Raw genomic sequence first — 11,730 nt, 5'->3', positions numbered from 1 at the left:
GCACGTATGGGGGAAAAAGGCCTGATCTCTACCAGTTCCATGGGTATTTCAGAGCTATCTCGTGGGAGTCCCAAATGAGTGCTAATGCAGGCAAATTCATAAGAAGGCAGCAGTCCATACAGATCGGAGAATTGGTAACGCCAAGGAGTTATGTGTGCTGTACTGATGGAGCATGGTTCGATAGGTGGAATGGGGGAGTAGGGATTGCTATCTTCTCTAAGGAGGAGCTCGTAGTATACAGATCAGCTAGAGCCGTGGGTTGCTCACCAATCACTATCGAGGCAATTGCGCTTAGAGAGGCTGTCAGTTTGGTACTTAGCCGTGGGATACAGGAATGCACCTTCCTATCAGATTGCCTTCTACTGGTTAAGGCAGTAAACAGCATAGCTCCGCCATCAGATGTGGATTGGAGGGCCTTTTCAGTAATACTGCAAGTGTGGAACCTGTTCAAGCATAACCCAACCTTTGATTGCTATCACATTGATCGAAGCCAGAATGAACTGGCTGATGGATTAGCTAAAAAGGGTAGAAATGAGGGGTGGGATGTCACTGGTTTTACCTTTCCGTTATTTGCTTAGAGGATAGAATGAGCTTTCTGCTCTAGGACAATGGTTGTTTTTACTTATTCAGAAAGGTCCTTGAACTATGTACTTATCTGCCTACGGGCTTTTATGAAACAAAAAAAAAAAAGTCCAAACCGTTCGTTCCTCTCTCCTCTCTTCGGAAATAGCGCCCTCTGCTCCGACTCCGAGCCTGTATCCCCCGGTACCTGAGTTGTAATTTATAAAAAACGGACGGTCCAAATTATCCCAGTCGGGCAAAACTCAATTGGTGCTTATGAAAACCAGAGGGGTTGGTTTCGAGATTCGTGCTATGTTAAATGAACAATGCAGATTTAAATATTGCACCTCAGGTACCGGGGAATCCAAATTCCAATACTCTCTGGTCTCTGTATTACGCGCGATACAACTCCAAATCTTCGATCTCCTCTCTGCTAGGGGTGTTCATTGGTTCGGTTCGGTTCTTGGCAAATTAAAGTTACAATTCGGTTTTAAAAATAGAACTGAACTGAACCGAATTAGCATTACAATCGAATCGAATCGAATCGAATCGAACTAAAGTTTTATTTCGGTTTGTTCAGTTCAAACTGAAATATATTATTTTTTTTATTTAAAACAATTGATTTATAATAAACCGAAGTATATTAAGAAATAAACCGGAGTATTAAGAAATAAACTAAGATATTTAGAAATAAACCGAAGTATTTAAAGCAATTGATTAAGAAATAAACCGGGGCGGCTCGGATCAAATTCATATTATATAAAAGTTCGAGTAGAACTAGGGTGCTCTTAAGCTCACCAAAGTTCTAAAACTCATCAAATCAATTTCAAATGACGAATCCGAACCGTTGAAACCCGCCTACCTTACGTGTGATACATCTACATGTGAAATTTTTAAACATTCGAATTAATTTAGTATAAAGTCAAGCGGTCAAAAAAGTTCAAAAAATGAATGCACTAAAATTAATTTATTAACCTTCTAATTTTGACCGCTTGACTTTATACTAAATTAATTCGAATATTTAAAAATTTCACATGTAGATGCATCACACGTAAGGTATGCAGGTTTCAACGGTTCGGATTCGTCATTTGAAATCGATTTGGTGAGCTTAAGAGCACCCTAGTTCTACTCTAAAAGTTCGATCGGTTCGGTTATTTCAGTTTTGATATTTTTCAAACCGAACTGAACCAAAGTTATAATTTAATTTTTAAAAACAAACCAAACCGAACTATTACACCAAAAAAACCAAACCATTTGAACCGAACTAATTTGGTTCGGTTCAAAACCGAATAAACTGGACCCAATGAACGCCTACTCTCTGCACACCGTGCGACGCCATTTCAACCGTCCTGCGCTGCGTTGCTCTCTCTCTCTCTGAACTAAGGTATTATTTCTCTCTTGTTGCTCCATTTGGGATTTGTTGATTCGGCTACATATTTGTCCTCTTTTGCGTCTTCTCTGCGACGTTATTGACCAACAAAGGAGCCAAATTTGTTCTGTCATCCGGTTTAGGTTTGGGAATATCTTATTTTGCTAGAAAAAATTGAACCTAACGACTAAATTTGTATTATTTTGCCTGTTCAATGCGAGGTAGTTAACAGCAAAGCTTCATTTTTGTTGTTGCGTCCCTTGCTGTCTCTCTGCTTTTCTCTTTCTCTGGCTCCACAGAGGTATTTTCTTTTCCCCTTCTTTGTTTCTTTTGTCAATTGAATTACTGCTTAATTTGTATTTGTCAGCAAAAGGAATATACAATCTGTTTTCTTTCTTTTCTCAGCTGACTGACTACTTCACTGGTTTTTGTCAGCGAGGTACGGCCAAATTTCTCTCCTTTTCTACTGTCATTTTGGGTTGTGTATTTTAGTCCCTCTGCATGCAGTGGCGGAGCCACCTGCCTACTCCTGGATTTTGAAATACGGTATCAAGTTCGTATATAGTTAGTTTGAATTTAGGTTTTGTTTATCTCTGGATTTGAGTTTTGTCTACTCCTCACTGAGTCAAAACTTTTGATTAGTGAAATTGGCCGAGTCGTTACAATTTTGATAGTCTTTCATCAATCTATTTTGAAATATTCCGACAAAAAGAAGGTTAATAAGAATGGTATGATCGTGGGATCACAAATTTGTTATTTTTTGTGAAAGGAATATACTAAAATATTTTATAAAGTAATATACTGAAATTTAATGTAATGCATTAAAATATTTTTATTATGTTTAACTATTCAAAATGAGCTGAATTTTAATAAAAGAGTCTTGTGAACTATGCTTCAAAGTAAACTTCAAAAAAATCGAGTTTTCGATCTAATTCGATGGATTTCTACCAATTTTCTCGATTTTAATTCATGGTTAATTACCGATTCCGCTTCCAATGAAAATTATTTAATAATATTTTATAATTTAATTATTTAAATAAAATAATTATTATTATTAATATAATAATAATTTATTTTGCCTACTTCTAATGAAAATCCTGGCTACGCCACTGTCTGCATGTGCTTAGGTATTTCTCTATCAGTATTTGCTTCAGATTTGAATGGTAAATTGAAATGCAATTCTTACATTATGTTTTTTCATTCTCAGGAAGTGGCTATAACACTCATTAAGGGAGAAAATAAAAAATAGTACAAAAGGTTTGATATAACTTTTGGAGCCTGATAATTGTACCACAAATAAAATTTTCAAGTGTGTCCCCCAAGTAGTTTAACAAAAAAAACTTTCAATATTATCTAACTTCCATTTCCAGCGCTAATATTCAAACATTTAAAGCTTTGTTTATAACATTTACAATGCTACTCGCAAGGATTTAAATCTCTATATGAAAGCATTAAAATTCTAAATCTGTATTGTTTTAACTCTTAACTACTTTTATTTTCAAGTCAAAAACAGAAATATTCCTTTTACCCACTTTTTTTTTTATTTTTTCTCTGATTATTCTCATCCATTTTCTCGACGATCCGTAATGAATTTTGCGAATCTAAAAATATGAACGTTTTTTATCCGATTTTCTTTTTCAAATGAGATCCATGAAGAATAATATTCGAGTTATATTTGTGTCGTGATTATTTTACCACTGTAAATCTTTGTGACTTCCATTTTTTTTAATTTTGCTTCAAAATAATTTAAACCTCTGTTCACAAGTATATAAACTTCATGTACAAGCATATAAACCTCATTAATAACACTTTAAATCTCTAGAATAAAATATATAAACCTCATGTACAAAGAATTAAAACCTCAACAATAACACTGCATTTACAAAGCATATAAACCTCATGTACAAAGCCTTGAAAATTTTAATGGTTGTAGACTGAGATTTAATAACTTGAAAATTTAAAGCGCTCATGAGTTTTACTTTTAAAAAAACAAATGACTTTAAAATTACTCAAAAGTATTTCTTCATAAATCTTATTTGAAAGATAAAATTGAATAAAAAACATTCGTATTTTTAGATTTGTAAAATTCATCACGGATCATCGGGAAAATAAATTATAATGATCAGAGAAAAAATAAAAAAAAGTGGGTTAAATGAATCTTTATGTTTTTTGCTTGAAGACAAAAGTAGTTAGGAGTTAAAACTATGCAGAATTAGAATTTTAATGCTTTCAGATAGAGGTTTACATGCTTACGAGTAGCATTGTAAAATATTATAAACATAGTTTTAAATGTTTTGATATTCGCTAGAAATAGAAGTTAGACAACATTGGAAGTTTTTTCTGTTAAACTACTTAGGGAACGCGCTCGGATATGATGACTCGGGTACCAAAATATTTCTCATAACTTTTATATCATCACACGCTTTCTGTATATTTGTTTAGTTTTATTATCATTGTTGTTGTTTCTCTTTTTACAAAAACCACAACTATATTGGTAGGAGAAAAGGTGTCATATAACTTCTACATCAACTTACTCTTCCTGTATGTTTTATTTAGTTTTATTACCATTGTGTTGTTTCTATTTTTGCAAACACTGCACCTTTATCGCTAATCCATCTAGGCTAAAAGTGAATCAATTAAGGCTTGAAAATTGAACTATAACAATGTAAGTGTTTTATGATGTGATTCAAACAGAAAATTAAATGCTTCCACAATGATTTTATTTTGTCATGAAGTGTTTGCCTTATTATACTAAGTTTAGATAAAACACACTGCTTTCCATAAATGTGGGCAGAATAAGGTTACATTATTGACAGTATCAATTTTGTTTTCCACTAAAATATATATATATATATATATAGGGTCTGTCTAAATTGCTGCTGGCAGCATTTCAGCAGAGGTGCTGCCGGAGCTATATTTAGCCGTGTGATGTCCAAACAACAAATCCAAACCGTTAGATGTTTAATCTATATTATAATCTACTTGGAGACCAAATTTTACATTTTTTGGAATTTTTTTACTATATATATTAAGCTGGTTTGAAAACCGCTGATTTTAGTAAATTTCTGCAGCATTGAAATTAGCGGTTTTCAAACCAGCTTAATATATAGTAAAAAAATTTCAAAAAATGTAAAATTTGGTCTCCTAGTAGATTATAATATAGATTAAACATCTAACGGATTGGATTTATTGTTTGGACATCACAAAATAAAAAAAACAGCGGCAACACTGCTAGCAGAAATGCTGCCGGCAGCAAATTAGCCACAACCTATATATATATATATACACAGTGTTTACACTTTACAGTGAGGAAAGAAATAAAAGTGCTGATTTACTAGATATTAGTTGGTATATTAATATTTCTGCATAAATATGTTATGGAAACATATCGACTGATTGTTTGTGTCATGCAAATATTACTTTTAATTTTTAATGTACTGGCTGAACAGCTTGATCTTCTGTCACATAAAAATTCCAGTACATATTGTTTTCCCATATATTCAGGCCCCCAGCTCACTAAAAGTAATTATTTCTAACAAATGTGAGTTAGCCTAGTGGTCAAGAGGTGTGTTGTTTGGGTCACATGACCTTGGTTCGAATCCTCCGGACGCAAGACAAAATTGCTTTTGGTAGTGGTCCACGCGCGGTCCATGACCTGGAGCGGTGTCCGCTGGTGTACGCGCGATTCACGCTGAATTGGATTATTCAAAGACGTATCAGAACCGTATCCAAATGTATCATATCCTTGTCCAGACGAGTCAGAGCCATATCGGAGACTGTAGCGGGTAATATAGGATATACCACGTAGGCCGATACGTCAGCTGGCTTATCAGATACGTATCATGGCCGTATCGATACTGATACGTGTCTGATACGAGTACGAGCCCTTGTATGGAGTATCCGAATAACATAGCTTTCCAGTGCATATTGTTTCCACATATTTTCAGGCCCCCAGCTCACTAAAAGTAATTATATTTATAATTGCAACTTTGGTTAATCCTAATATATAGTATTAATTTTTCAATAGCTTTGTAGTTAAACATCAGCTGTGGATATAGTTAAATAGGAATGACATAGATACCTTAGTGTTTGTGGAGACAACTACTACAAATTCCAGAAATGCAGGAAAAGGAAGAGACTTTCAAGCAGCAGCTTCTGTCAACATAACCTATGAGTTGTACAGGGTAAAAAGGAAAATAAAAATAAAAACAAGACCTTCACTAAAAAGTAATGATAAAATCCCCATATGGAAGAATATATGCTTACAATTATCACACTAATTGTAAACTGAAACCCAAATCAATTTCTGTTGATCAAACTCCTAACCAAAGAATCGGACCTTACGATCCTTATCTGTACATCTATACCAATCAACACAATCTGTACAAATTACAATATATATACTAAAAACACACCATCCCAGTCACTAACCTACTCACAAACAAAAACAGCTCTACAAAATCCTACAGGATACCACCAAATGAGTATCCCCTCAGGCACCGCATCTACCTGAGTCCTGAGATAATCCCAGCTGAGCGATTTTAATTTGGATCTGCCTTAGATGCACGGGTATCTTTGAGATTTGTGCCAGATTAAAATAAACAATCTGGATCTCATTCTACCAGGTCAGGTACCCGACTGGATCTGAATTCTGATCACACCTAGGCTTTAGTTAATTGAAGGCTTTAATTTGATGATACCCTTCTTAATGAACTCATGTATTCCCGATCGCTTTGGCAAATCCTGGCCATACCTTTGCAATCTATTCTGGGACGATCCGATTTCATAACGCTCATCCAGAATGCCTTTTCCCTTTCTATTTTTCTCAGACATTTCATCTTTTCTCACACTCATTTCAGAAGACTGACGCAACAATATTTCACTAGCTGACTCATACCCCATTATTTGATGAAGCCTCGAACCAGCTGTTGTTTGTCTACCACTTCTACCATCCCTTGTGCAGTAAGAAGAATTTCTCGACACATGCAGAGGTGGGCCCTTGTCCGGGTCAGTGGAATAGCTTATTCCAAAAGACATCCCGTATTCCTCTGATATGGATACTGGGTCCCCTCTAGGATATGGGTCAGTATATGGAGTTGTATCCATTTCAGATTCAGAAGGGGTCCGAGGTGTAGTATCATTGCTAAGGTACGGTTGCTGTCGGTATGAGTAGATAAGGATTGTCGAACAGTTGCCACATTGGAGCTTGCGTAGCCTTTTAGATGGCATGTTAAAATTGGCTGGGAGCTGTATCAATTTAAAACAATTAGAACATACAACAAACGGCGCTCCCACTAATATCGGCCGGCAGTGGTTTTTGGGGATAACTCTGTGCTGTTTGCCATGCTTATGAGTTTGTGTATTTTGAAAATGATAATGGTGCTGATGTTGCTTGCCCTTGATTTCCTGTGGTGTGATTCTGATTCGCCGGTACCGGCTTGATTCAAGTTCGGATTGTACCAAATTAGAAAGTTCTATTTCTTCAGGGACTTTACCAAATAATTCCACCAGCTCATGTCTGAGCTTATCGACCCTGCTCAATATATCTGCTTGTAACACTTCGTAAGAATGGGAACTTTTAGGGGGTTTTCTGTAAGCAGCTACATCTTTTGGTACATGCCATACCGACTTCTCACTTTCTAAACCCATATAGTTTTGAGCCGAATGATAATCCTCTGAGAAATTAGATGCTGTCTCTTTTCTCTTTTGAAACTCATGTTTAGCCGGTCTTTCATCTACATCCAAAACGACCCGATTTACAGTTACTGGGGCATGACTTTTTTTCATTGGTTCTTCTTTATTCACCCCATCTTCAACATATTCTTCTTTTGACCTGTTTTCAGTTAAATTTGAATTTGAATTCAAATTTAAATTCTCATGACTTAAAACTTCTGTCCTCTCTGACAGATTAGCATCTAATTTCTCGGTGCTTCTCGTCGGCATCTCAGTAGTGAGAATTTTCTGCTCTATAGTTTCTTCTGATTTGTTGTTTAATATGGAAGATTCACTCGCTGAGACAGTTAGTGGCTCATTAAAGGAGTCTTTTTCTGACAGGTCCATGGAAATATTCGGATGTGATTCTGTTGTTGTAGTTTCTCCACTTGTTGTGCGAAGTTTAGCTGAATCATTGAAATGATTTTTCATTAGAACACCATTGATATTTGAATTATCATTCAAATAACTAATTTATTTACTAGTTGAATTGGCACAAATCAAGACTTAAATTAGGCAATAATTTTTTGTGTGAAAATGGATTGGTACTTAGCTAGGAACCTAGAAACATACCTCGAAGAATAGCACTGCATCCACCACACCTATAAACTGGCGCGTTTGGTTCGGGAAGGACTTTGTGGCATTTCGGGCATTTCACAAGACGAATCCCACTACTGGTGTTAATCATGGTTGAATGAAGGTAGCAGCTACTCAAACACTTGGGCTAGCGAAGATATGACATCTATTGCATTGGACCCTTTTGATGCAGGGTATTAATGGTAATTTCCCGGCTAGAAGTTAATTTGCTTCGCCAAACTACAATCTGGGTTATCAAAAGTAGAAAATGAAATGAGACACTTAAAATTTAATAGCTATAGACAACCGGAGAAGACAATTACTCAAAGAGAAATTGTATGGTTCTGGTATGGTATCATGACTCTGGTATCAAATATGGAGGTTATTGAGCAATCAAATTGAATCACAAAAAATATTGTATAGTTGTGCAAATTTATTTTCAACTGTGAACATCCCAAATAAAAAAAAAAAAAAAATTAATTTAAAAAAAGGGGATTAAGAGACTGGCACAACTTTCGAAGCCATAAATTCTAAGTTATGAAAGATAAAAAAAATTCTTCATTCAGAATCTAAAGTCAGCAATTTATAACAGAAGGTCAACGAACACTGAAATTCACAATCTCTCTTTTACTAATGCACACCTAAAAACCACCAAAATCTAAATTAACAGTGCTATTAACCACTCATTACAGAAACAGCACTCACCAACAAAAGACAGAAATTAAAATAGAGAAAGGGCATAAAATTGGAGAGGGAAAACAAATTTATACAGTTAATGTCTCGGGAAACAAAATTATGATAGAAATTTCGAAGTTCTACAACACTAACCTTTCAATTTCTGTTCTCTCTCAAGCTCAATCCCTCTCTATTTTTGAAAGCTTATTAATGGATCGCTCGATTTCTTCTTCTTTCTCTTCTCTCTCCCTCTCTCTCTCTCTCTCTCTCTCTCTCTCTCTCTGTCTGTTTGTGTGCTTGCGTGCGGACCTTGTGGTTTTTGTATTTGTGGAATTATGACTCCATGTGTGAAGCGAGAAAGAAAGCGGAAAGTATGAGGTGTGTGAAGGGAGCAAAAGGCAATAAATACTCGAACTATACAGAGAGCGCGTTACCTTATTATCCTCTCCATTTGTGGAAACAATTGACAATTATCCCTTCCTTTGATAGTAGCTACTGTGGTAATATGTGGAGTTCATTAAATATAAAAAGGAATATTATTATTGGAAGTTCAACAACAACAACAAAAAACCATGTAACATTTCGCATATTTTTATTTATTTAATATTTTTTAAAATTTTAAAATTGTGATATTATGAAGTTATCTGATGAGAACCATCCTGAGTCGGACTCGGATTCGAATTCAGGCTCGCTTTGAAGAGCGTGCAGACGCTATTAAAGAGGAGCGTATTTTGAAAATTGAACATTTATCTTTTCTAGAAATATTAATAGTATTTACATTTCCTAGATAAATATTTATGTTTGTTTATTTCTATATTTATATTTTCTAAGTAGAAATTTATGTTTGTTTATTTTTATGTTCAGTTTATGTAAGAGAAAAAAAATAACTTTGATCAGTGTGTATATATATATATATATATATATATATATATTTTGGTTGAAAGTTCGTAGGTGATTGCATTGATCCAACGATTTACAAGGTAGCTATTACATAGGTTTGTTGTTTAAATTAAAAAGCATGAAACCTATACATTGAGCTACTTGTAAAATCATCTAATTTGCTATGTCAAAAAATAGCAAATACGTGAAACCAGAGAATGCGAATTGGTCTATTCGCGCCCGATTAGCAAGTAGGTGGGCCTTCCGATTTTCTTCTCTGAGAATGTAGACACAACAGTAATTTTTGAGTTGCATGTGATATGTAACCCTTTCTTAAGGATGAAACGTCTTCTTCTTTTCAAAATCGACGCTGCCCAGAGGAATGCGCAGCCGAGAGGCACTGAATCAAATCGAACCGGGATAGTCACCACTCAGAGAGGAAGAAGGAGAGGGCACTGAATCAAACCATACTGAGACAGTCACCACTCAGCTAAAAAAGGCACTGAATCAAACCGGACTGGGAACTGAATCAACCGGACCGGAATAGTCACCACTCAGAGAGGAGAAAGAAGAAGAGGAAATAGAGGAGGAAGGAGACGACTCTTTGCAATCTCATCATCGGCATCAACCATAAAGCATGTACCTTATTCACATATATATAGTTATAATAGATAAAAAGAAGAGACAAGAAGGAGATCGATGCTACCAAGTATCGTCACGAAGCAGGGAAAGGTGGTCTTCAGGAGGTCGGAGGAAGCAGAGACGAGAAATCCATATCGCCGTCGACGGATCGTGACGAGGACGACGGAGTAAAATGAGGCGTAGTAAATGAGCCGCGACTAGATCCAAAGTGGAAGCGTCGGCTCAATGGAAACGAGGTGGCAGTAGTTGATGAAGCATCGCCTTGAAAGGAGAACCTTATCAGCTTGTCGGCTCGGCTCGAAAGAAGGACCTCGTCAGCTCGGCACGAAAAGAGAACCTCCTCAGTAAGTGGACGGGGTGAGGGGCAGCGGGGCGGAGGGTGGCGCCTCCGACTCTCAAAACGGCAGACCTAACCCTAGCTTTCTTCTTCTTTTTCTTTTTTGCTTCTGAAGCGGAACTTACGAGGCACTCTATTCTTTTTTACTATGAAGTTATTGCTTCCTTATCAATATATTTTTCTCTTGAGAGAGTTTTACACTCATCTTTTGCTATTTGACATTTTTTTTGTTTCTATTCTACTAAACTGAGTTTGAGGCTCGTAACTAACGGAGTCAAGATCCGGGACTGAGATTGCATCATCATCGTAATGTATAAAAGGAAAAGATGATTTATAATTTTTATTCTTGATATAACTTGACATAAAAATAAATAGAGAAATGTTCTGGTACCCCGAGCCATCATACCCGAGCGCGTCTGCCAAGTAATTTAACAGAAAAAAATTTCATTTTTAGCGCTAATATCCAAACATTTAAAGCTATGTTTATAACATCTTACAATGCTACTTGGAAGCATATAAACATTTGTCTGAAAGCATTAAATTTCTAAATCTGTATAATTTTAACTCCTAACTACTTTTGTCTTCAGGCCAAAAAGGGAAAGATTCATTTCACCCACTCTTTTTTATTTTTTTTCTGATCATTATAATTTATTTTTCCAATGATCCGTGATGAATTTTACGAATCTAAAAATACAAACGTTTTCTATTCGATTTTATCTTTCAAATAAGATCCATGAAGAAATAATTTTTAGTTATTTTAAAGTCCTTTGTTTTTTTTAAAGTAAAACACTAAAACTCATGAGCACTTTAAATTTTCAAGTTTTTAAATCTCAATCTACAATCATTAAAATTTTCAAGGTTTTGTACATGATGTTTATATGCTTTGTAAATGCAGTGTTATTGTTGAGGTTTATATGCTTTGAAGTGTTATATGTTGAGGTTTATATAATTTGAAGTGTTATTGTTGAGATTTAAATTC

General features: G+C 35.4%; 1 protein-coding gene across 2 annotated transcripts; it reads right to left on the bottom strand.

Moving 5' to 3' along the window:
- Positions 1 to 6,235: 6,235 nt before the first annotated feature.
- LOC144555518 (uncharacterized) lies at positions 6,236 to 9,268 on the bottom strand. Of its 2 annotated transcripts, none has more exons than XM_078303894.1 (3): positions 9,047 to 9,268; positions 8,216 to 8,465; positions 6,236 to 8,049 (listed from the first exon to the last, which is right to left on the bottom strand). In XM_078303894.1, exons 2-3 carry the CDS (start codon positions 8,328 to 8,330, stop codon positions 6,599 to 6,601), a joined length of 1,566 nt encoding a protein of 521 aa, XP_078160020.1. In that variant the 5' UTR covers positions 8,331 to 8,465; positions 9,047 to 9,268; the 3' UTR covers positions 6,236 to 6,598. The 2 variants fall into 2 exon arrangements, with proteins under 2 accessions (XP_078160020.1, XP_078160019.1); XM_078303893.1 differs by having other exon boundaries at positions 8,216 to 8,458; positions 9,041 to 9,219.
- Positions 9,269 to 11,730: the final 2,462 nt, after the last annotated feature.

The sequence above is a fragment of the Carex rostrata genome, chromosome 6 (assembly GCF_964058835.1).
Source record: "Carex rostrata chromosome 6, lpCarRost1.2, whole genome shotgun sequence".
Classification (NCBI taxonomy): Eukaryota; Viridiplantae; Streptophyta; class Magnoliopsida; order Poales; family Cyperaceae; genus Carex; species Carex rostrata.
The sequence above is the reverse complement of the archived record's forward strand: the minus strand, read 5'-3'. Positions and strand labels throughout refer to the sequence as shown.

Bases quoted from the DNA above. Each gene is read 5' to 3' on its own strand.
- LOC144555518 (XM_078303894.1), bottom strand. From the start codon at position 8,330: ATGATTAACACCAGTAGTGGGATTCGTCTTGTGAAATGCCCGAAATGC. The intron at 8,050-8,215 runs GTATGTTTCTAG...TCAATGATTCAG, and splicing joins ATGCAGTGCTATTCTTCGAG to CTAAACTTCGCACAACAAGT.